General features: G+C 42.6%; 1 protein-coding gene across 1 annotated transcript in view; it reads left to right on the top strand.

Moving 5' to 3' along the window:
* The window catches only part of TMEM135 (transmembrane protein 135), a 213148-nt gene extending 188072 nt beyond the window's left edge, over window positions 1-25076 (top strand). Inside the window, exons 10-15 of the mRNA XM_063127182.1 lie at window positions 10729-10896; window positions 13165-13228; window positions 14156-14232; window positions 17361-17459; window positions 20372-20439; window positions 21559-25076. Of these exons, the coding sequence (XP_062983252.1) occupies window positions 10729-10896; window positions 13165-13228; window positions 14156-14232; window positions 17361-17459; window positions 20372-20439; window positions 21559-21697 (615 nt within the window). The 3' untranslated portion in view covers window positions 21698-25076. The remainder of the gene's footprint in view (window positions 1-10728; window positions 10897-13164; window positions 13229-14155; window positions 14233-17360; window positions 17460-20371; window positions 20440-21558) is intronic.
* The last annotated feature ends 1634 nt before the right edge of the window (window positions 25077-26710 follow it).

The following is a 26710-nucleotide window of genomic DNA, read 5'->3' as shown; positions in this document are numbered from 1 at the left end:
GTTGAGTTTTTAGATGTTCTCCTTTCATATTCTGTTTTATTTCCATTCAGTTTAGAAGCAGATGTGACATATTGCCTCTTAATTGCTTGTTGCTGTTTTTTTTAAGTTTTTAACAGGAATAAATGCTGGCAGACAGGGATGTCTTGGTACAGAGTAATGTGCTTGTGTTTGGCTGCCAGTCTCCTCAGTTTAAGACACTTCTGGTGTCTTACAGATACGTTTTTCCAAAGGGGTCATTGTTTCAATGGTTGGCTTCATAAACTGCCTTTTACGTTCTTATGAAAAAGAATTGGACACATTAATAGAGGATGGGTCCATCAGCATCCATTAGGCACAGTAAATGAGTAAAAACCTTTATGTACAGAGACACTGTGCCACAGAATATTATTATTATTATTATTATTATTATTATTATTATTATTATTATTATATTTATTTGTATCCCGCCTTTTGCCCAATATTGGGCCTCAAGGCGGCATTACAAAATTTAAACCATATACATTTTAAACCTAGGAAAAGAAATGTACAAAATTTTAAAAAAATAAAAATAAAAATTACAATACTAGGTGCTGAGGGACAAATGGCATCCCTTTTGTGCCCTGGTCGTGGGTCCTCACAGGCCTTTCGCTGGCTGCTCTGTTGCAAACAGAACGCTCGACATTTGCTGTGATCCAGCAAAGCGGTTCTTACTTTCCCGTAGAAAAGCATCAAAAAGAGACATACAGGAAGCAGCAGGTGCAATGAGCGAAAGACTTCAAATCTGCAGTAAGCGAGGGTTTCTCTGCGATGGCCGTGTTATGTGGTCTCTATAAGATATTTATAGATCTTACTGAGACAACATAACGCCAGTCTTAAAGGAATTGCACTGGCTGCCTATATGTTTCCGGTCAGAATTCAAGGTGTTGGTAATGATGTTTAAAGCCCTAAGCGGCTTGGGACGATACTTGAGGGAGCGCCTCTCCTTATATATGCCTGCCCGAGACTTGAGATCTGTTGGAGGAGCCCTCCTCTGCATACCACCAGCGCAACACATACGCTATGGTGGGATGTGGGAGAGGGAGGGCCTTCTCTGTTGTGGCACCCCGACTATGGAATGGCCTCCCCTTGGAGGCCCAACTGGCGCCAACGATGACTCTGTTTCGGCGCCAAGTAAAAACGTGGCTTTTTAACGAAGCCTTTGATGGTTAAATTCACCTGGCTTGCACATTGTTTTAACTGTTTTAATTGTTTTTAAATTATATACTGGTTTTTATCTTGATTCATGGTTTCATTTGTTTTTAGCTGTGTATATTTATTGTTTCATATTGTATGATTTTATCTGTACGCCGCCCTGAGATCCTAGTGATATAGGGCGGGATACATATGTTTTAAATAAATAAATAAATAAATAAATACCTCCATTAACAAGAAATTTCAGGAGGTTTCGCTTGATGCTATAACCGCCATTGCCTTGCCGGTTGAAGAAGTGTTCAATGAGTGTCTGTGTTAAGCTCTTAAAGTGAGTGAAAAGCGGAGCTCTGAGAGTCTTGACTAATTTAATTATGCGCAGCGCAATGTAACGGATCCCATTCGCAGCCGTTCCCCCAACTCAAGGACCGGGAATGTGCTGCGCTCAGCAGCCCGACCAGCAGCGGCACCCATACAGCTGTGCCTCTCTGGCACATCGGGGTAGAATTTTTGGACTTCGCCTGTGAATGTATTTTAAGGGTAATGGGAGAAAGCCCGCAGTTGTTGCACGAAGGGAGGGCAGGCCGTGTCCATTGATATAAGCGATCTTCTCCCAGAATATGATCAGTGCTTGTTTTCTGTCCTCTGGAAGAGTTAACTCTGGAGAGAGATTGTTTGGGCTGGAATGAGACAAGCACAGGTGGGAACACCTGTTTGTATTTCCTTTGGGCAAGGGGATACCAGCAAATTTGGGGGGTTGCATTTTAAAAATCATGTGCAGTGGGCAAAACAGCTCAGTGTGTGTGCATGTGCGTTGGGGAGATGTCTGCTGTTTTATTTGCCGTGATATTTCTCCCATTCAGATTTTCACAGTTAATCGTTTTGGCTTCTCCACTGTGAAAAACAGCATGTGAAAGACAAGGTGCAGCTCAAGAATCTGCATAGCTTGATAAAGTGTCGTTCTGGGGCTGAGCTGGTCTCTCCATTTCCCCCAAATGCCATATGTCAGCCTCCTAGAGCAAATTGCAGCCAGCTGGTTAGCAACATGACCCATCCCAGTACAGTGCAATTTTTCTTAGTAGAAAGGCGGGGTACAAATCAATAATAATAATAATAATAATAATAATAATAATAATAATAATAGAGCAGTTTGAAGCACAGATTTCAATACTTTACTTGAACATGTAGCAAAACCTGCAGGATAAGCGGGATATAAATATTGGGTTGCAACTAATAAAAACAATAATAATAATAATAGTAGTAGTAATAATACTAATTTTCTTACCCGCCTCTCCACTTGGATCGAGGCGGGGAACAACAATGAATATGAAACACATTTTTAGGTGGGCCCCCAAATTGCCTTCTCCCCCTGTTGTGCCCATCGCTAGCCACATGGCATGGAGTTCCGTGCCTCCCAGCACAGAGAAATGACATTGGCCAGCATTTGAATGGAGCAACTGCTCCTCCCAGTGTTGACCAAGTCTCTGGCTTCAAGCAGAATGTCAGCAATCACATGCTAAGATTTCACACTGAAGCAGACATGCACCTGCCGTGGGGAGTATGCATTAGTGAACCAGCCCATCACTGAAAAAAACCCCAATGTTTTATAGCGGGCTTTCATGTTTATTCATGATCAGAGCAAGCAATTACAATGCTAGTCTCTGACATATAGCCAAAGAATCAATCCCTTTTTCAACTTTTCAGTCCTCCTGAACTACTAAGATCAGTATGGGAAAAAGTGTGACCGATACCGAAACTCAACACTAAATCCCTGTGATCGTAAGTGCTTCTTCAGGTGTACACATTGGGTTTACCTGCTACTGCCACCATCTAGAGCATCTTGTGGAAGTACCCTAGCATTTATTGAAGGCGGATTTGACAGTGCAGAAGGTTGTAAACTTACAGGAATAGATTTTATACCTGCATTAACCTGGAAAGGTTGTTGGACACAATGCATATATAATTCCTGGTTTATTTTTTTGTTTTGTTTTTAGGTTTCCCTGGGTAATGCTAGTTTCATTTTCCCAACTGTGTATAAAACGGCATTTAGCATATGTTGATGTGTATTTGCTAATTCAGCTTTCTCCAGCGTGGTGCTCTCTACATGTGTTGGACTTCATCTTTTATTGCCTTCAGCCAGTTCAGCCAATGCCCATGCTGTCTGGGGGTGATGGGGGTTATAGTCTAACATATCTGTATGGGAACCAGATTAGGCAAGACTGTTATAATTGGACACTAACAGCTCTTGGCTGTAAGAGAGGCAAGTTAACAAAGAAAAGAGGCTGTTGACGGTTAGATTTAGTTGTTATTTATACCTCAACTCAAGAACATGTCTTTGAGTTTCTACTCTATAGCCTGTTTAAGGCTTGCATAAGACACAAAGTATTTCACTTGAACAGTCTTCACTGGTTTGAATTTCACTGCACATGCACATTTCAAGCAATGACTGCCGTCACAGCTATCGATGCACATTGGCCTGTTTAATCACACCCAAAATTCTTATACACTGAGCTTGTAAAATGATATTCATGCAGCAATCCTATAAATAAATCATCAAGATTTTTAATGGTGTTTTTAAAATAGAAAAAAAAAACCTCCCTCATCTGAAACAACGGAAGAAGAGCCCTGCTGAACCAGATCAAAGGCCTATCTAGGCCTCTTTCCCATAGTGGCTAGCCAGGTGCCTTCTAGGAAGCCAACAAGTAAGACATGAGAGCAATAGTGCTCTTCCACTGTTGTTCCCCAGTGGATGGTATTCAGAGTCATGCTGCCTCTACTCTTGAGGTAGTATATAGCCGTCATGACTAGTCGTAGCTGATAGCCCTATGAATTTGTCTAATCCCCTTTATAGCCAAGTTGGTAGTAACAGGACTGGTATTCACAACCACAAGATGTTGTGATGGCTTTAAAAGGGGGTTGGACAAATTCCTGGAGGAGAAGGCTTTCAATGGCTACTAGTCCTGATGGCTATGTATTACCACCAGTATCAGAAGCAATAAGCCTGTATATACCAGTTCCTTGGGAACACGTGCTGGAGGGTGCTTTTGCACCCGTGTCTTGCTTGTGGGTTCCTGGTCAACAGCTGGTTGGCCACTGTGTGAACGGAGTGCTGGACTAGATTGTAGGGTGACCATATGAAAAGGAGGACAGGGCTCTTGTAACTTTAACAGTTGCATAGAAAAGGGAATTTCAGCAGGTATCATTTGTATATATGGAGAACCTGGTGAAATTCCCTCTTCATCACAGCAGTTAAAGCTGCAGGAGCTATACTAGAGTGGCCAGATTTAAAAGAGGGCAGGGCACCTGCAGCTTTAACTGTTGTGATAAAGAGGAAATTTCACCAGGTTCCCCCATATATACAAATGACACCTGCTGCAATTTCCTTTTCAGTACAACTGTTAAAGAGACAGGAGCCCTGTCCTCCTTTTCATATGGTCACCCTACTAGATTGGTCTAATCCAGCATGGCTCTTCTTATGTTTTTATGGTAGCCATCAGTTTCCCAAGAAGTCTGGGCCAAATGTTCAGCAAGTGATGCTATCAGACGTCTGTTTGTAGACAGTTGAAATTCCTATTGAACGATGGTTTGCCGGCACAGATTAGTTCTCCAGATTAACATGAAACTGGATAGTATCTCTTTTCTGTCTGTGCTTCAGCACACCACACCTGATATTTCTCTTTTGAGTTCCTTATCCCTTTTGGAGGGTGAGTCATAATCCTCCCAATTGCTTAATCTTGGTTATGGAATAAGGAACAGGCTCCAGGTTCCTTCCCCTCCTCTTTTTGGAGAACAAATACGCCCCGCTGCTGCCAAATTACTTTTTATTGTTCCTTTCTTTATTGATTGATTTCAGCCATCCCCACTCTGACACCCTCCAGATGTGGCCGTGCTGGCTGGGAATTATGGGAGATGCAGTCCAACACATCTGGAAGAAGGCTTTATTTATTTGATTTTATTTACATCCCACCCTTCCTTGCAAGGAACCCAGGGTGGCTAACAACCAATATATAAACAACCGAGCACATAAACACCATTAAAATAACAAATCTAAGATCACAACTAAATAATAAAATATGGTAAAACTATCAATATAAATGGCAGGGGAACAGAGTAGTTTGGCAGATTGATCCACTTTGAGTGCCATTTTTCTTTGTAGGGGTACAAATCAGATCAATCAATGTTATCTATGTATGCTTAGAGATAATTAGGGTTCCTGCTTAACCTAGAATTTGAAGCTGGAGTGCTAGATGAGAAATCTATCATATATTCCATCAGCATGTCCAGCTGTTCTGAACTGCATCAGGGCAGAAGTTAGGTCAGGATAAAGAAGAATAGAATGCTGGCGGTTTTGCCCGGTCTGGATATTATTTATTTATTTACATATCTAGACCGCCCCATAGCCGAACCTCTCTGGGCAGTTTACGTAAGATAAAAAAAATTAAAAGCAATATACAAAATTTAAAATCACAAAAACATACAACATACACAGAAGCATATATCAAAAACCAACTATAAACAACTTTATAGAGAACTATAAAAACAGATCCAGGATCGATGAAGCTCATCACATATTGCTGAACGCCTGGGAAAAGAGATGCAGCCCATTTTATCATTTTATGTGATCTTGTTTTTATATGAACTAAGCAGAAGCAAAATTCTGTTATTTGGAGCATTTCTTCCTAGTTTGAGACACGTGGTCTGAGGTTTTTATGAGAGTGGCTAGTATTTTTGAGGTTTTTCTAAGGATATCTCTGGACAAAATCAGCAGGAGTGGTCTTCTAAGGAAGGGCCTATGTGGTTTTATAATTTCCTTTATGAAAGAGTTGTTGTGGTTTTCACTTCTGCCAACAGCTTTTCTTACTCGTCAGACTTTCCCTTCCTTTCCAAACAGCTTGTCCTCCCATCATCATCTTCATACCTGCCCGCGTGTTGCTTTTGTCTGGTTTTTCTGCTTTCCGTAAAGAATGAAGCCGCATAATCTGTGACAGGCCCTTTGTCTTCCCCTGAGTGGGAACATGATCTCATCATCCCAACAGAATAAATAGCATTTTGAATCATGTACGTAGACTGGATTTGGTAGGCTTGAGAAATGCTAATTTCATATTCTATTGCTTGCTTCTAGCATTTACGTTTAACAAGTAAACCCCTCTAATTCTAGAAATGAAAAGTACTTTAAGGGTTCAATCCTAGGCATGTTTAGACTGTTTACTGTTAAGAGTAAATATTAACAAGCTTTATTTTCTCACAAGTATTTCACGGAAGACAAAAATGCATAGGCAGTATATCAACCAGTATATCAATATGGGCCAGTGTGCTAGTTCTAATAGCACTAAAATGTGATAAAGGCAGAAGCGGGGGAATTAGCGGTTGCTGATTAAGGAGTGGGGAGAGCGCAATGGAAATGGTGAGGCAAGGTTTGGGAGATTCGACTCAGCGGAGCTGGGGCATTTGTGGCGTTGAGCGGGCCACAGGAGGAGTAAAATGGATAGATTGGAGGAATAGGGGAAGAAAGAGAAGGAAACAGTTGAAGTGGGGTTACATTTTCCTTAGGGGTGTGCACGGACCCTCCGCCCCGCGGGCCGATCCAAAAATTTCGGATCGGCCTGCTCCGCTCTGCGCCGCTCCACCCATACTCCGCTCCACGCTGCTCCGCCCATACTCTGCTCCTCTTCACCGCGGAGCTCTGGCTCCGAATCGGAGCTCCACAGTGAAGGGGAGTGGCGCCAGGTAAGGCCGGGAGAGGAGGGCGGGAGGTTTACCGGGCCCTGCCGCCATCGCCGCCTGTGCAGCGACGGCGGCAGAGCCCGGTAAGGGACCAAGGGGGGAGGGGGGCCTTACCTGCCTCCGTCCGCAGTCCGTCGGCGTCTTCAATTGAGCCCGCAGTTCAAGTGGCCCAGACTTCCTGGTTGAACCGCGGGCGCAATTGAAGACGCCGACGGACCGCGAACAGAGGCAGGTAAGGCACCAGAATAGTGCAATGAAAAGATTGCAAGGATAGAGCTTGAGAGTCAAGTGAACTCCTGGCCATTCTGATAGCTGTTCAACAATGAGTCTGTCCACACTGAGACCCATGATGTCAGAACGGAAGAATGCACTGGGCGCTCCAAACTTCAAAACAAAGGATACAAAAGGATCGATGGCTCTGGGAGTAGAACAATTCGCTTTGTTCTGCGAATGAAAATGAACTTCATGGAGCACTTTGTCTACAAGGAAATGCCAAAGCATTTGGGAGCTTGTTTAACGTAGGTAAATTATTAAATTGGGACATGAGAATGGATTACAAAATTATAAATGAGGCAAGAGAGTGGATAAAGAGATATCCCTCCTGTCCTGGATAATATTTTTTGTGAACCGCCCAGAGAGCTCCGGCTATTGGGCGGTGTAGAAATGTAATACATAAATAAATAAATGAATATTAGAACTTGAGGTTACCCAATGAAATTGATTGGCAATGTGTTCAGGATGGTAAGTACTTCTTCTTCAATGCATCATTAACTCATGGCATTAACTGACGCAAGATGCATTGATGGCCACAAGCTTAGATGGACTTTTTTGGGAAATTGGACACATTTGTGGAGTGTACGTCTATCATTAGCTATTAGCCAGGGTAGCTAACTGGAGCCTTTGTAGTCAGAGGCAGTATACCTCTAAATTCTGGGTGCTGAGGGGAAATTGCAGTGGAAGGGTGTTTATTTATTTACAATATTTATATACCACTCCCTATTGAAAATTTCAGAGCGGTGTACAAGATAAAATGAAAATAAAAACAGAATAAAACACTTAAAATGCAATGCCTCATAGCAGGACATTAAGGAAAAGCTTCCTGGAATAAAGATGTTTTCAGGAGGTGCTGAAAGGAGTACAAAGTTGGCACCTGCTTGACCTCCAGAGGCAGGGAATTCCACAGGAGGGGAGCCACCTCACTGAAGGCTCTTCCCCTGGTGCACTCCAATTGGAGGATGGATCTATGTGGAGCCACCAGGAGCAGACCCTTGGATGACCTCAGTGACCGGGCAGGTTGGTAAGGGAGAAGGTGCTCTCTTAGGTATCCTGGTCCCAAGTTGTTTAGGGCTTTGTACATAAGTACAAGAACCTTAAACCTATATGTTTCCGAGCCCAATTCAAGGTGCTGGTTTTAACCTATAAAGCCCTACATGGCTTGGGACCGCAATACCTGATGGAACGCCTCTCCCGACATGAACCTACCCGTACACTGCGCTCAACATCTAAGGTCCTCCTCCGAGTGCCTACTCCGAGGGAAGCTCGGAGGGTGGCAACAAGGGAGAGGGCCTTTTCGGTGGTTGCCCCCCGACTGTGGAATGATCTCCCCGACGAGGCTCGCCTGGCGCCAACATTGTTATCTTTTCAGTGCCAGGTCAGGACTTTTCTCTTCTCCCAGGCATTTTAACAGCATTTAACAACGTTAGGTTTGTTTTTAATGGACCCCAGAACGGTTGTTTTTAAATGGATCCTGTTGTTTTTATAGTGTTGTTTTTATGTTTCTGATGGTTTTTTAAAATTTTGTATACTTTTTAATGTTTACCATTTTTAACTGTTGTAAACCGCCCAGAGAGCTTCGGCTGTGGGGCGGTATATAAATGTAATAAATAAATAAATAAATAAATAAATAATAAAATAAATAAAACCTGGCCCGGTAGCGAATAGGCAGCCAGTGCAGTTTCCTCAGCAGAGGAGTTACATGCTGGAAAGGGGCAGCTCCAGACAACAGCTGAGTTGCAGAATTTTGCACTAGCTCCAGCTTCCGGAGCAGCTTCGGCTTTTGAGAAGAATGTAGCTGGTCACTGTTGACAGAACTGGACTAGGTGGTCTGAGGACTCTCTTCTGTGTTGAAGTAACTTACTCAAAGCCCTAAAGATGGAGCGGACTGCAAATTGAAACCGATCATGAAACAAATAACTTATTTATTCACATTGGTTGAGATGTTTTTAACAGTTCAGCTCGTAGATTTTCTTTTGCTTTCGTGCTTGCATTACCAGAAGCATTGCAGAGTGGTTGTTGAAAGAACCCAGAGCTTGAATATAGCTCTGTAGTTCTCACGGTTGCGGAAAGATCTTTGTTTTTGAAATTCCCTCAGTAATTCTTCCAGATGTTTGAGTGTGAGGCATAAGGCTGCTCCTACCACATTGTTTTCCTTTCTGTACCACATCTGAGTTAGGGAGGACTGAGCCCCCTGGAAGGATATCAAGGGAGAAAATGAAAGATTCAGACGATTTATACATTTATATTTTAATGGAATGAATGGTCTTAAAAGTGCCATCAGCCAATACAAGATGCGAATGTGGGGTGGGAGCAGCTGCCCATGTTACACCAGTGGGAATGTACCAGAAAGCAGACTGCTTCACACTTGGTCCAAGAGCCCATGTAAGACAGACAGACATCCTGACTTGGGCTAGGAATCCAGAAGAAGCTCTCTCCTCCAGGGTCAGGTGTTTGAATGGGCCTGTTTAGACAACGCACTAAGCCATGGTTGGGCCACTAACCTTTTTACAGCAAATGGTTAGTAAGTGTACTTAAACCATGGTTATATAACCACCATGGTTAGGAATGGTTCACTTGACACACTAAATTATGGTTCACACAACACGCTAAGCCCTAATGTTTCGCTCAAAATGCTTAACCAGAGAGGTCCGCCTGGCTCCTACACTGTACTCCTTTCATCGCCAGCTGAAGACCTTTTTATTCACTCAGTATTTTAACACTTAATTTTAACTCAAATTTAAATTATACTGTTTTAACTCTGTATTTTAACCTTATATCAATTGTGCTGCGTGGTTTTATCCTGGTTGTGCTTTTTATATTGTATTTTGTATTTGTATTTTTAACTTGTTGGTTGTTTTTATGATGGTTTTAATTTTTGTGAACCGCCCAGAGAGCTTCGGCTATTGGGCGGTATAAAAATGTAATAAATAAATAAATAAATAACCACCCTGGCTTAGCATATCATCTGAACAGGGTCAATGTCAATAGAAGGCTCCCCAACCTGGTGCCTTCCAGATGTGTTGCTTTGGATTGCCATTGGCCATGCTGGTTGGGAATGATGGGAGATGCAGTCCAACACATCTGGACAGCACCAGGATGGGGAAGGCTGGTTTATAGAGAGCCGGTGCAATGTAGAGATTAATGTGTGGAACTGGGACAAGAGAGAACCCAGGTTTAAATCGCTTCTGAGCCACCATCTCTCAGCCTAACCTACCTCATAGGGATTTGGGGGAAGATAAATGGGTGAGCAGAACCATGTACCCCACCCTGTGCCACTTGGAGGAAGGGTGGGATAACAATATAATAAACATGCGATGCCTTTGTCAAACGTTCAAAACCTTGGGAATAAAAGAATGGCCCAACCTCTGGTTTCCAAGGGAAATGAAATGGAAATTTCAATTTCGGGTCCCAAGATGTTTCAGTGAATGTTTGCAAAGCAAACCTTCCCAAGGTTTTGTTTTCTAGTGAGGTTTATTTGTTGAGTTCCTGACACTGCTGTTTTTTCTTTTATTTGCTCTGCCTCCCTCTTGCTAAATGTCACGTTCTTAATATCTTCTCTAGGGCTTCATTAGGATGTTTAGCGTCGGTTACTTGATCCAGTGTTGCCTTCGAATCCCATCAGCATTCCGGCATCTGTTTACAAAACCTTCCCGGCTGCTCTCGCTCTTCTACAACAAAGAAAATTTCCAGCTTGGGGCTTTTCTGGGGTCATTTGTCAGTATATACAAAGTAAGTTTCTAAAGTGCTGAAAAGCTTAGAAAATTGGAATTTAATTATTCTAAAGTTACTCTTTTGCAGCAGCAACAGTAACACTTAATGAGCATCTTTATTGTTCTAGGGCCTGAGCCACAATCTCTCTTTCTCTAGCACTCACATTGACCATGTTTGTTGTAAATTGGTTTTAACAGAAAAGCAAAAATTATGGCCATTAATCAGTTAGTTAAGCTACTTTTTACTTCCTACTTTGAAGAGTAGGAAGGAACAGTTTCACTTTCTGCTGAGCATTAGTGGGTTTGCTTACTCCCAAAATGTATACCCCTTGTTGTAGAGGGCGGGAAATTTCACGTGATTTTAGTTTGCTTCACTGCAGCTTAGTTTGGTTTGCTGCAAGGATGTTCCTACTGTTGCGGAACTGCAGCTTATGAGAGAAAATTAAAAACAGTTTTAGCTTGAAAAGGGTTAATATGATGACCTGTTTTGTGGTGACTCAGTAGACTGGGAGTCTAAAAGGTACAAGATGCCTTTCAGCTTATTTGCTGTAGAGACCATTACAAAGTGAAATTTTTACTCCTACAGTATTCAGGACTGCACAGGCCCCATTCACCTATTGCCTGGAGTGGTGGGGCTGCTGCCCGTTCCATAGCTGCTCCCACACCACTCCAGGTAATACATCGAATCTATATCAGATTCCCCATCGTAGTGCCCTCCAGATATGTTGGATTACAAGTCCCAGCATCCCCCAGCCAGCTACTGTTGGTTGGAGTTTGCTGGGACTTGTAGCCCAACATATCTGGAGGGCACCAGGCTGGGGGAAGGCTGATCTATACATAGGCCTCAGCTAGACCTACCTGGTCTAGCGCGACGGAGGAGTGAGGATCTCGTGATATTTTTATCGCGAGATCTCCCCCTCTGTTTACACACGGCGCGGGACGACCTCGGGAGAGGACGTTGCACCCGCCGTTTTTTAAAAACAAACAGAAGAAGTGCATGAGCGCTTGTGCGCTCAAAGGTGGTTTTTTTAAAATTTAAAAATAATTTCCCCACTCCCCCCACCCCACCCCCGATGGGCACAGAGTTCCTAAGGAGCTCTGCGGCCCGTGCGCGGGTCCCAGCTCCTCACCAGTAACGGCAAAGAGCCGGAACAAACCGCAACACCCGGCCACACGTTCTGCGGTTTTGGGATCAGCCCGGGACCACGGAAAAACCTGGCTCGAAGGGGAGGGCGAGATCTCGGGGCAAGGTTGGGATCATCCCTCCCTGCTCCTGGGATCTTCTGTGTGTCATATGGACGCACAGGGATTATCCCAGGGATCGGCCCGGGATATCGCCCCGTCTAGCTATGGCCATAGATCTTCCACTGAGTGGCCTGCGGGAGTCCTCTGACAACAATTGCACCACTCCAAGTAATGTATAAATGGAGCTTCTGTCCAGCAAACTCCCAGGTTTCCCTATAGGCCCAGTCTTTCTAGGTCCAGTATGCTTCAGAAGGATTGTACTGCAATGATTCTTACTTTCGGCAGTCTTATATTCTGAATGGGATTCTAGAAGAGCTGGTCTATCCATTAAGCAGAATGTCATGGTAGGCTGAAGTGGTAGAATTCTGCACAACTTCAGACGGGAGATAAGGCTGAGAGTGCAATTTCTTATCTTGCGATGCTTTCCCAAATAAAAAGCTCCCCGCATGTATTAAAGTAGCATATTAATGAGAGGGTAATGGTAGGTTTCACTTCGTGATGCGCTAGCTTTTCTACAGGTAGCTTTTTACTGGAATAGTATTTTTCTAAAAAAAGAAGAAGCCACACAGGTACCTAGAATCGAAGGTGATGCAGTCCAGAGATCTTACCACGTCGTTCTGTATAACTTGCTGAATGTCTAAAAATAAATAATCCATCATGGTAGTTTTCAAGTCTGTAGGAAGAATATTGGCTTGAGTGAGGAGAGGTTTGGTGAAATATTGCTAACTATTAAACGACTCTGCAGTTGAACATATCTAAAAAGGGAAGGAGGTAATGATTATTTTTAAAAAAACTGGTTGGATTTGACTGAGGCTTTGTCCTGTTTAAGAATGACCTTTTAATCTATCTCTAAATACCATGTTTAGATTACTTTATAAATCACAGTGCTGAGTAGTTACTAAGTGGCCATTAGAGCCAGAGCTGCAATCAGAGGGTTCTGTTTTCTTGATTAAATTTTTGAAGATATTATTGGGAACTTTGTTCCTTGGATTCTTGTGCGGTGTCATCTAACGATGTTGCCATAATTATCTGCGAAACACAGGGTACGAGCTGTTTCCTGCGCTGGGTACGGAACCTGGATGATGAACTTCATGCACTTATTGCAGGTAAATCTACATTTCTTCATGACACTGTCGCTGATGTCCAGGACTATTACTTTCCATGCATCTGCCTACGCATTGGTGTGCTAGTTTGAAATTAGAGCCCTTTGTTTCTTTGATTAGAATAACTTTGTGAATTGACTGACATAGCTCCTGTGATGTTGTAGAACGGTCATGAAAGTTCTGTTGTAGATACAATGAAGTTGTTAGGCATAGAATGTTCACAATACTCCAGCTTCTGTGAGCAAAGTGAAAGGGCAGGGGGGGATTTGTTGAAAAGAATGTTTACACAAGCCATAGGAACAGTAGATACCTTGATAAAGCTTGCAGAAATCTGAAAAAATTACTGACACGGGACACTGTCACAAATATTGTGTATGCAAGACAGATAGCAGATCAGGAGATGGGCTGGTCATCGTAATACCTTCATACAAACTTATAGTTCAATACTGTATACAGTTCTGGTCACTGCACCTCAAAAAGGATATTGTAAAGCTGAAAAAGTCCAGAAATAGGCAACCAAAATGATCAAGGAGTTGGAGCAATTCTCCTATGAGAATTGCTTCTTCACACAGACATAGTTACCACAAGATGCAGTTATGGTCACCAACTTACATGCCTTCAAAAGGAAGTTAGACAAAATCATGGAGGATACGGCTATTAATAGCTATTAGTCATGATGGCTATATATTGCCTTCAGTATCAGTGGCAGTATGCCTCTGAATACCACTGCTGGAGAACACAACAGCGAGGGTGTTACTGGATTCATGTCCGTAGGCAGCTAGCTTGCCACTGTGAGAAATCAGAGGGCTTTGTTCTGATCCAGCAGTCCTCTTCTTATGTTCTCATGCCCATTTATTTGGATGATGCCACTGTAGAGTTCCATGTAGTACAGTATTGAGAATATGGCTGACTGGTTTCTTCTCAATGCAGGGTCCTTGGCAGGGATGTCAATGATGTTTTACAAAAGTACTACTATCTCTATGTACCTGGCTTCCAAACTTGTGGAGGTAAGGAGGCTGTTCGTGTCAGGGCCAGGTCAAGGGGAGGACATGGATGGGCCTGTTACTACCAGGGCTGTCCATGTTTCACTTGAGCAGGGTGGGGCGCTCTGCTGAGAAAAGGGTGGGAATGGTGAGAGGGCTATACTACCCAACAAAAATGATGCTAAAGGCCAACCAGCACATGCAGGAAAGTCAGTCTTTGTGGGACCAGCTTCTTTGGGAACAGCAGTCTGAGCGGGATGGTTTTTCTATGCTTGCTTTGTTACTTAGCTAGTATATCACCTACGGTGGCATTCAGAAGCAAAAAAGTCAGATTAACAGATAGGTTCCACGTGTTCGTTCTTTCCTTGAGGGAAAAATGGTCATAAGCAGAACTTGTCAGAAATCGGTTTAGAAATACAGTATTTCCTGCACTTGTTGGCTTTTGCCTTTTGCATCTTTTCACTCCATAAAAGGCTTCCAAATCGAATGGTGATTTCCGCTGATTTCAAACTTGCTATAGAAATAATAACACCCTGGGCTGCTGTTGCTGCTGCTGGCTCTCTCTGGAGTTTACTCCAGGGCATTGTGGCAATGGTGGAATGAGAATCGCCGCATGATTTGCTGTGTTACAGCGGCCAAAGCTAACTGAGCAAAGTGGAACGTGTTTCTTAGGAGGCGAAAATATCTGAACTTCTAATGTTTTTTTAAAAGGGGAAAGAAACAAGAACAACACAAAAGAGTATGTGATTTTAAATCATTTTTAGAGGGCTACGGCTTTATTTGATAAGTTACCTCTCTGAAAAAACACACCTACCAGGAAAAAAATCTGATATTAGAAAATCATTGTATTGCTTGGACCTAAAATGTCCTCTTAGGAACTGAGCCATTTTGACCCACAATGGCTTAAATAAGTCACCATGGCTTGTATTTTACTTATTTTATTTATTTGTTACGTTTTTATCCCGCCCAATAGCTGAAGCTCTCTGGGCGGTTCACAAAAAATTAAAACCACGAAGAGCATAAAAACAACCAACAAATTTAAAACACACGTACAAAATACAATATGAAAAAGCACAACCAGAATAAAACCACACAGCAAAAATTAATATACCGTATTTTCCGGCGTATAAGACGACTGGGCGTATAAGACGACCCCCGACTTTTGAGAAGTTTTTCCTGGGTTAAAAAGTCATTTTATACGCTGGAAAATACGGTAGGTTAAAATATGAGGTTAAAACAACAAAGTTTAAATTTAAGTTAAATTAGGTATTAAACTACTGAGAAAATAAAAAGGTCTTCAGCTGGTGATGGAAAGAAAACAATATAGGTGCCAAGCGAACCTCTCTGGGGAGCTCGTTCCACAGCTGGGGTGCCACAGCAGAGAAGGCCCTCCTCCTAGTAGCCACCTGCCTCACTTCCTTCGGCAGGGGAATGTAGCATGTGCAGTATCCCAACTCCTGCTCGTTGGTTGTTGTGCCAGGCAATGTGAGTTGTTGCCATGGTTAACAAACCACCCAGAACCTGTGGGCTGATTTAGGGTTGTGGATGGTTTATTAACCATGCCAACAACCCACCCTTGCCATGTTTGGATGACACAACAAACTATGAGTGAGGGTTGGGTTACAGAATGGGTGGCGGGCACATGGCACAAACCACAGTAGCTTATTAAAGTCACTGTGGGTCAAAATGATTATGCAAACCTGACCAGCATGCCATGCTAGTTCTTTTACTAGAAATAAGTAACAAAAGTGCAGACATAAAAGAATTGATGTAAATAAGGATTGTCAGTCCACTTCACATGAGAAGAGGAGCGAATGGGCTGCTTTTGCCAGCACACTACAGTAAGCCAGGAAAAGCCAAGAATCCTGGTCTATTGTTATGTGTGAATGTATCTGGCCAGTCACTTGCGATGTGAAGAACTGCAACTATTTACCAGTAGCACTGTGTATGTTTAGCCACATACACAGTGGCTCCTGTAATATCCATTTGTGGTAAGGAGGTTTTTCCAGCTCTTCTTCTTTCCCTAGGTTTCTGATCAGGTTCAAATGTGTGGTAAAATTCTCTTCACCACTTCACACCTTACTGATAGTTGACTTTCTACATAATCTGCAAACTCTCCTCCAGAAAACTTGCTTCATGCTGAAATCTGAATTACAATTTGGTCTTGCGAAAGGGCCCAGCGTAGGATTGGGTTTTCTGTAGGAATGCTAAGACATACGTTCCACTTTGCGTTCTTGTGGGCATGGTGGACTGTAAGCTGTAAGTTCCTTTCACAAGTCTCAGGAGTGACTCGAACGTTCAAGGAGGAGACTGTACCATCTCAGATATGCACACACATCCAAAGTATCCCCACAACAAGATGCATAGCCTGCATTTTGTGGAGAAAGCTGCACTAGAATCCTCCCCACTGCCATGTAAAGTGGTTTTACTTGGGGGGTGTACATTCAAGATTGAAATCCCCTGTTGTGGTACAGTTCTGAACTTTTGGAACAGCTTCTGATTCCTTGTAGGTGTCACAAGAACATAGGAAGCTGCCTAATACTGAGCCAGACTCTTGGTCCATCTAGCCCAGCCTTCCTCAACCTGGGGCGCTCCAGATGTGTTGGACTGCAACTCCCAGAATGCCCCAGCCAGCTGGCTGGGGCATTCTGGGAGGTGCAGTCCAACACATCTGGAGCGCCCCAGGTTGAGGAAGGCTGATCTAGCCAAACATTGTTGACACTGACTGGCAGCAGCTCTCCAGGGTTTCAGGCAGGATTCCTTCTGAGCCCTACTTGGAGATGCCGGGGATTGAACCAGGGACCTTCTTCATGCAAAGCAGGTGCTCTGCCATTGAGCTATGGCCCCTTCCTACTGTCCCTTGAAGTCACTATGAAGGTGGATAGGAAAGTAACCCCATAGACAGTGGGAGACATGTGTGGACGAATCCTCCTTAAGAATGGCCAGACCCTGACTTAGGCAGATAACTGCTGCTCTTAAAGCTCCATGACGGTGAGAGTGGCATGAAACAGCAGTGCCATGGTGCTTCCTTTCTAGCCCCACAGTCATTTCATCTGGCCACCCTCCTGTTTTTGTTGCATTGCATCCCTTGCTTTCTAGAAACTTTCACTCAGTTGGTGTTCTGCTTGTTTGCTGTTTATTTTATTTTATAGGCCATGTATTTCAAAGGCATTGAAGCTGGAAAGGTCCCCTATTTCCCTCATGCAGACAGTATCATCTATGCTGTATCCACAGCCATCTGCTTCCAGGCAGTAAGTGTTTGATCTTCAGTTGGAAGCTGTTTAGTTTGTGTCTAATAATATTGATTCGTTACAGTGAAGTAAAGAAGATTTAGAACGGCGGTGGCAGTTTGACCAGGTCATTCATACATATGACTGATTGACTCCTATATTTATAGAATCATAGACCCAGCTCAGATGCAACGCTGGCATCCATGGGTTAACGTGGGTTTTTCTAACCTATCGAGATCATTTTGATTCTTTCTTTAAGGTATCCGCTGTCCTACTCAATTTTATGTCATCTGCAAATTTGAGAAGCATTCTCCCCACCTCTTCCGCCAAGTCATTAATAAAAACGTTGAAGAGGACGAGGCCCAGTTTCGAGTCCTGCAGTACCCCACCCAATCCAGTTTGATGAGGAACCGTTAACAAGCACCCTTTGAATGGGTGCCGATCGTATCTCGGCATGTCTTTCAGATATCTCAGCTTGGCTGCTTCATCGTCGCTTGAAACTTAACATGGCAAAGACTGAATTGCTTGTTTTTCCTCCTAAACCTTCCCCTCATCTCTCATTCTCTCTTACTGTCAATGATGTTACGCTTACTCCGGTCAAGGAAGCTCGTAGCCTTGGCTTTATCTTCGACTCCTCGCTCTCCTTTATTCCTCATATTGAGGCAGTAGCTAAATCTTGTCGATTTTTCCTGTATAATATTGCCAGGATTCGATCATTTTTGTCTGTCTCTTCTGCCAAGACGCTTGTTCATGCACTGGTTATTTCACGGTTGGACTACTGCAACCTTCTTCTCTCTGGCCTTCCTTCTTCTCACATCAGTCCGTTGGTTTCTGTTCACCACTCTGCCGCAAAGATCATCTTCTTAGCTCGCCGCTCCGACCATGTTACTCCGCTTCTGAAATCTCTTCATTGGCTTCCAATTCACTTCAGAATCCAATATAAACTTCTCCTGTTAACCTTCAAAGCTTTTCACGGTCTAGCTCCTTCCTATCTCTCCTCTCTCATCTCACACTATTGCCCCGCTCGTGCTCTTCGCTCCTCTGATGCCATGTTTCTCGCCTGCCCAAGGGCCTCTACTTCCCTTGCTCGGCTTCGTCCATTTTCGTCTGCTGCCCCTTACGCCTGGAACGCTCTTCCAGAACATTTGAGAACTACAAGTTCAACCACAGCTTTTAAAGCTCAACTAAAAACTTTTCTTTTTCCTAAAGCTTTTAAAACTTGATGTTGTGCAGACTTCTACTGTTACTTTCTACTGTTAGTTTTTCCCTACCCTGTGCCTGCTTACCCTTCCCTGTACCTGTTTGCATTCTCTTCCCCTCCTTATTGTTTTACTATGATTTTAGATTGTAAGCCTATGCGGCAGGGTCTTGCTATTTACTGTTTTACTCTGTACAGCACCATGTACATTGATGGTGCTATATAAATAAATAATAATAATAATAATAATAGAATATGGCTCTCCAGGTGTGGATCCTCCTAGTAGTAGTGCTATCCAGCCCACACTTCACTAGCCTGCTAATCAGAATATTATGGGGCACTTTGTCAAATGCTTTGCTGAATCACCATATATTACGTCCACAGCATGTACACGATCCACTAAAGAAGATAACTGATTAAAAAAATGAAATAAACTTAGTTCTTGACAAATCTATGCTGGTTTCCAATGATCACTGCATTCGTATCAAGGTGCCTACAGATCAAGCACTTTAGAATCTGCTCCAGAATCTTCCCAGCAGTTGATGTCAGTCTGACTCCTCTATACTTTCCATTCCTTTTTGCCCTTTTTGAAGATAGGGACAACATTTGCCCGATTCCCATCCTCTGGTGCTTCACCTGTTCTCCAGGGTTTCTCAGACATACTAGATAGAGATCCTGAGAGTCCAGCCGCTAGCTCTTTCAACTCCCTGGGATGGTATTCATGTTGACTTGGGGACTTGAAATCATTTAAAGTGCTTAGATCAGCCTTCCTCAACCTGGAGCGCTCCAGATGTGTTGGACTGCACCTCCCAGAATGCCCCAGCCAGCTGAGCTGGCTGGGGCATTCTGGGAGTTGTAGTCCAACACATCTGGAGCACCCCAGGTTGAGGAAGGCTGGCTTAGATATTCCTTGACCACCTCTCTGTCAATGTCAAGTGGCGCTCCTACTCCTTCGGCCTGTCTGTCACATAAGATGGAACACAGATCTTCCTTCAAGAGGAGCCTAAACCAAAATAGAAGTCGAGCAGTTCCACCTTTTCAACATATTGGAAGAAACCCATTTTCCTATTCTTCCACCCCTTGCCTACCTCAGTCCATTTTCCGCTTCAGCCTGCCTGATACCATCTCTGCAATTCTGGGCTATCTGCCTGTGAACTTGCTTGGTGACATGTCCCTCCTTCCACCTCCTATATGTGTCCTTTTTATTTTTCAGATCATCAATGAGTTTTTTGTGTAGCCACATTGGCTTCTTCTGTTGTCTTCCATTTTGTTTTTCCTCACTGGGAATGTTTCGATTGTGCCTTTAGTATCTCCGGTTTTAGAAACTCCCATCTCTTTTTAACACCCTGTTAGGTTTTCTTGCCATGGAATCCTACTTATCATTGATCTGAGTTTATTAAAATCAGCTTTCCTGACTACACTCAGCTTTAGTTGTCCATAAAATCAAGAATTTGAGCATTACATGGTCACTTTCCCCCCAAAGTCCCTGCTACTTTCATCTCATCAGTTCACTCTTTCCTGTTGGAGTCAGAATCAAGTCAAAGATGGCTGATCCCCTTCCTCCACCCTCTGAAGGAAAAAGTTGTCAGCAAGGCAAGCCAGGAATTTCTCTGAGAGACCATCCTAATAGAGACAAGAATTTCAAGGAGATCACATTCGTTTTCCTCATGTCAGAATAACAGAAAGTGTGGCCTCTAATTTTGTTCCTAGTTAAACTGAGATTTTTTTGTTATAGGCTGTGATGGAAGTTCAGAACCTGAGACCTTCATACTGGAAATTCCTATTACGGCTAACAAAAGGAAGGTGAGTAACTGATGGTGATTACAGTTGTGGAGTGGCCATTCCACTTCTTTAAGTGCAGTGCACTTTCTTATGAAAAAGATGAGTGTGAATGAACTGTGTGTTAGATGTGACTCTCAAATAAACATGAAATGTATGTGTGTCAAAATTATAGGAGTGTTGACCTCATGTAGAGGGTGTATGCCTCTAGTAGTAGGGGCAGTAAGCCTTAGTACACCAGTTGATGGGGAACATGGATGGGAGGGTGCTTGGTCAACAGCTGGCTGGCCACTGTGTGAACAGAGTGCTGGACTAGATGGACCCTTGGTCTGATCCAGCACAGCTTCCTCTTATGTTCTCATGCCCACATTGTTCCCTTTGAAATTCCCTAGTCTTTACTAGTATCTTACGGCTTTATTTCCATGTCTTTTGACAATATTTTTTCTTGATTCAGGATTGTCCCTCAGTGAATAGGCACACAGTCACAGATCCATGACATGTTGGTAGTAAGAGCAGTGGATTACATGAGAAAAGGGTAGTTGTAAACATGTCCTTAGTTTGCAAATGAGTGTTGTCATGATAGGTCTGAAGAGAGAGACATCATGTGGCCATTAAAAACAACACATTTTGAAGTTGTACAGATTGAAAGCTTGCTGCTCTTTTATAGCGAGTGCAATTAAAGTGTTCATTTGAACCATTTCAGACATTGGATTTGAAATTTTGTAAGAATTCACAAGCTTTAGCAAAATAATAATAATAATACAATAATAATAATTTTATTACCCTCCTCTCCCTTTGGATCGAAAAGTTACTTTTAGCAAAAGTTACCTTCCTGGCACATGTAACACAGGGAAGGTTTTGGTTGGGTCTACTTGAGAAGATTTTTGATATTTCATACATACGTACATACATACATATGCACACACACAATTTTGGTCATGTTTCTCATCATAAATCCATAATTTCATATTCATTCAATGGAATGATAGTATATACAGTTACTTAAGTTTTTGCTATGTACTTTGGCAGTAAATGCTTAAGAGGAAGATAGATTCATTTATACCATCAGAATCATATTCCTGTTCTGAGTTCTTTGTACCCCAAGTAATGTGTTAATTTAATTTTGCATCTTGTATTTCCTAGGTTTGCTGTCATGAATAGGAAAGTCTTGGATGTATTTGGTACTGAAGCATCTATGCACTTCAAGGATTTCATACCTAAACTTGACCCAAGATATACAATTGCACCACCAGAGATACCCCTTGAGCAATCATGGAAATGATGTGTTAGTCGGTGATTAAGTCTGACCAACATCTGTTCTGAAGAGTTAATTAATTGAACAGTCAAATAGACCGAAGAGGGCTTGTGTTCCACTTCAGTATCGTTTCAGTGAGTTAAATTGTCTTACCAATCAAAACATACTGAAGCACTATAGAGAGGTGTGGCTTTAATTGCTCCACTCCATTATTAGAAAGTGTCTCTGGATCACTGTGGCTGGTCGACACAACCTGGTAGGTTTCTGACAGAATTATATATCAATGGATTAATATATCAAAAAGATTAAAACAAAAAAGTACCTGAATGTACTTAAAATAAAAAAATAACATTTTCAAGACAATTCATTTTAATTCATTCCAGTAGATAACTTTAAAAAAGATATTTTTGCATTTAGAAAATAACAGGTACATCGAATATATATATTATAGGTCCAAAGTTACTATAAATTTTATTTTAAAAGTCAGATTCTAGTTGGAAAAATGTTCTCTCAGATTTTTTTTTTTTTTAAAAAAATATGTCACTGGAAAATGTTTAAAGAGCCAATATCTGGTAACCTATTTATGACTGCACTGTTTATATCCAGCTTTGGCTTTAAAACCTGCCTTCCAAGAGCGACAACTCTTCTCCTAAATCCAGTTGCTCACCTGCAATCCTGCTGAGAGAAGAGAAAACACTGACATTTAGACCTGGGTAACATTGGTCTTGAGATACTTGAATGGGTAGTTAAGAAAGGCAAGACTACCACAAGATGGAATGTAGTATTTTTTCAGATTTTGAAGTGTCTCACAAATACTGGATGATTCTACGAGCAAAAATCAAAAACGTACATGCAAAGACTTGAGAAAAGGAATATGCCCTTGAATATGGAATTGATTTTATTTTGTATGCCTCCATACACTCTCAGAAATTCAGTGGCCTTCAAAAAGAATCAAAGCCCCAATGTTTAACGGGTGAAGCAAAACTGATTGATTTGTTAAGAACATTGACGCTGTTTACTTCTATAGTTTTTGTCCTTTTTTAAAGTGTAGCAGGTACAAAACAGCCATATATACAGATGAGAGTGGGAAGTTTAGTGCAAGCTGGTCATTGCTCAAAAGCCATTTTCCTCTGTTCCTGCCATGTCCCCATAAGACCTTGATGATCTAATTCCACTTTGACGATCAACTCAGTACAGCTGAGTATGAATTGTGGTGAAGGACTCCAAAGTGTTTGAACAAAAAGAAATAATGATTTTTACTTGGATTCATCCAATATGCCAAACACTGAAATGTCTGTGTAGGACAACATCAGAAAGATCGGATATGTTATTGAGTTTCTTGTCTAATTGCTGTAAGTTATTTTTTTCCGTGAGTGTGAGTGTATACAAACACACACACACAAATATAAAATTATCTAGCAAAATAATTTCATGTAGCAATCGAGTTTTATTCAAAGAACAACAGTAGTTTTTTATTTATACTTTTAGTTAGACCTGCTTAAAATGTCAGAAGGGATGAGAGAGATTTTCAATTCCTCATTTGTTTTTTGATCTTCTTCTAGCTGGATGTTAAGAGAAAAAAGGTAGAAAAAGATGTTGCTGGGCATGATAAAATGTCTGCCGTTAGCCAGGAACAGCTTTTTCACACTCAACTCCACCCCTTTCTTTCTTTTTTAACTTAATATCCATCCTGAAGGAATGTTCTGGTGAATTCAAAACACTTGCTCGCTACTTTGTGGCTTTTTAGTTGGTCCTAATAAAGTATTGCGCTACTGTTGCTGTTTGAATTTTTTTTTTATAGTGGGGTAACATAACTCCTGTGTTTATTGTCTTCTCTGGAGAATGACGTTCGGTGTAAGTCTTTCAGGAGAGTACTGATCATGCTCGTAAAATGCGGTGTGCTTTTTCTTCGTCCCTTCATGTCATAGATTTTATATCAGGTTTGCCAAACCGTTTTGAATCTGTAGCTGGGTAAGAAGTATGTCTTATCCATTTGTCATGAACGCAGCACTAATACGAAAACTGCTGCCGCCAATTGGTTATTAGAAGTCTGTTTGAGCGATAGCTAGATGTGCTGGCAGAGGACGCCTGTTATTGGTGAATCACCTGGTCGAGATATCAGCGGCTGAAAACATGTTTGCCAGAGGTCACGAAGAAAGTGCATGGCAGGGGTGGTAGGCTTTGTACACAGGGATCTGTCCCACCCCTATGTCATGTGCATGCCTACGCCCGGCGAAGCTTGGTAAAACTGTTGTGGCAAGTCTGACCCTGGCACCCAAAGTAAAAGCCCACTAAGAAGGGAGAGCCCTCTAGGGTGGTGGTGGTAAGTGTACCTCATTTCCCTCTTCATCTGACTGTCCTGCGCAATTCCATGAATGGAAAAGCTCTTGTAAGTTCAAGAAGGTCACTTGTGGTGCTTAGAAGCAGTTGGCTACCATCGGCGATGCATACACAGGCCGCTTTTGGCTGCAGACATGGCCCTATTTCTCTCCCCCCAGAATATAAAGCAGATCAAGCTCTCGCGTGGGGAGCTGACGCCTGCTCCTAGTGTGAGCAACCTCAATGCTTCGGCTATTGGGCGGTATAGAAATGCAATAAATAAATAAATAAATAAATAAATGCTGGCCCTGCTGTGATTGGTGCATTGCAGTGAATGGCCATGCCGCCAGAAGCCTCTGCATCCTGCCCTTCATATGAGGGCCCCCCAAGATCGTGGCTATTGGTACTAAGAGCTGAGTGTTTGTCCCCTTTCTCTTAATCATTCAGGGTAACATGGGAGGACCATCAAGAGAGGGAGTCACAGGGTAGAAAGAGGTGGAATGGAAGACTTGAGTGAGGAGCATTCCAGTTGACTGGAGCTGAGGAGGGAGAGATTTATGGGACCTCAGCAGCCCACCTATGCCCAGAATCCTTGAATGCCTCCAATTATCCTGAGCCTCAGGTAGAGCTAACCTGGGAAAGAGAACTGAAAAGGGACGGCTGCTCAATATTTGGGTTTGGAGTTGCATGGAAGCTAAGAGTGACTTCTTTGCGTGAGTATCTCTGTCAGACCTTTGGATCATTCTCTAGCTCAGCCTCCCCTGGCCTCAGTGCCCTCCAGGTGCTTTGAACTACAACCATCACCATCCCATATTGGCTGAGGCTGATGGGAGGTGTAGTCCAAAACATCTGGAGGGTGCCAGATTGGGGAAGGATGATCATTCTAGAAGGTGTCTTCTGTGTTCTCTGTTTTGTTTGTTTGGGAAATTGCAATTAAAGGAGTGAGTATTTTGGCTTACTCACTGAAGACCTGTTTATTATATATCTAATTCAGCTGAGATCTTGTTATAATTTTTGTTAACACCTAAGCTTATTACACTTATTGCACCATGCCACCCAAAGTAGTCAAACCACTGAGCCACCTATGTCTTTTCTTTGTCAAACTGAATCATGGCCGAGCGTTTTCCAGCTTTACTCAGGTGGAATTGCATTAGGAGTTGAAAACTGAACTCTGCCCCATTGCAACCCTCGGAAGTCTTAACCACTCAGATCGCACAATCTCATCAGTATCGGGAACTATTCTTTAGGGCTGTGCTGAATTGTTTCAGGGCTTCTTTATTTTTACATCCCCGCCCCCTCCCAGCAAAAGCTGCCATTCAAGGGACGTTTAATTTTGTCTGTGTTTCCTTTTGGCCAAGCCCTGATCCAGAAAGAAGGGGAGAGGCTCGCTTTACACATTGCTACAGATTTCCTCCTTCAAATTGGTTGTTGAAGATAAAGGAGACATTCCAGTAATATGTGTCATGTGATACTACCCTTCCCTCTCTTTCTGGGGAGCAAACTTCTGCACAAAGGAAGTTCCCCAACTTTGGCTCAGCCCTGCTATTCATATGACGTCCATGCACATGTCTATAAGGTACAGGCCAGTTTTAAGCATGTTGCATGGATGTCAAGGAAATTTACAAGAAGTGGCAACAGAGGAAGCATTGGAGTGTTACATTTACTCTCCTTATGCTTCCTGGGCCCTTTCTACACCTAAGGATTATCCCAGGAAAATGGAGAGATTGTCCCTGCCTGCTCCCGGGATCCTCTGTGCGTCATTTGGATGTACAGGGTTAATCCCGGGATGATTCCGGGGGAAAAGGCAGGTGTAGAAATGGCCATAATTTTGTAAGAAGGTGTGAGATGCTCATTTCCCTCATCCTGAAATGTATTTCTGCATCAGGTGAATGTGCATTGCTTGCTCCCTTGGGTGGGTGAAGGACTGGAAGCATTGAACTATTCCTCTTGAACAGCCGAAATGGTGGTCATTTCATAAAAATTGGTGGGACTGGCTTCCAAGTGGACATGCTTAAGATCCTGGTATAAGTGTGGGACATTCTAAGTTTTTCATTAGGACGAAAATAGCGCGTTACTCTCTGTGGGAGCTGGAATGTCTTGAATACTGTATCTCAACAGGCAGATGTTGCTTCTGCCTGATGTGTTATTCTCCTTGTTTCATGTTCCTTAGTGATAAAAGTTTCTATGTATTATAAAAATGAAAAAAATATTTTAAGGAACATAAGTTATTTTTACTGGAAAAGTTGGAAATAAACAGTGAGCCCTGCTGTCTCTTGTCCCTAATTATTAAAATGTTTGCTTCCTGGATAAGTTTGTAGTGCTTGAATTAATTTAAGAAAATAAAATTCTCTTAGGGATCCTATTTCGTAAACTTGAGGCTTTCTGACCCAAAGCTTGAGTTAGTTGAAACCTTACGGAAATCAGTTCATTATTATTTTTCATCCTTTTCTCAGTGCAGACATCCCAAAGGTAGTTTTGGTACTTTTACTAGGGATGTTCGCAAGAGTACCCTTCACATCTTGAGGAGCAGAGGGGAGATCAGAATTGAACCTGATGGCCACATTTCCTACCAATACATGCACCGGTCACAGCATCAACATAGGAGAAGGAGCATACTTACGTGCCCAGACCCTACTATTGTCTTCAAAGGTCCTTCTCTGGGTGCTGTCACCAAATGAGGTGAGGTGCGTAGGTACTAAGGAGTGAGCCTTTTCAGTGGTG

This window comes from Elgaria multicarinata, chromosome 5, assembly GCF_023053635.1.
Source record: "Elgaria multicarinata webbii isolate HBS135686 ecotype San Diego chromosome 5, rElgMul1.1.pri, whole genome shotgun sequence".
NCBI classification, from domain to species: domain Eukaryota; kingdom Metazoa; phylum Chordata; class Lepidosauria; order Squamata; family Anguidae; genus Elgaria; species Elgaria multicarinata.
This window is presented reverse-complemented; position numbering and strand designations above follow the sequence as displayed.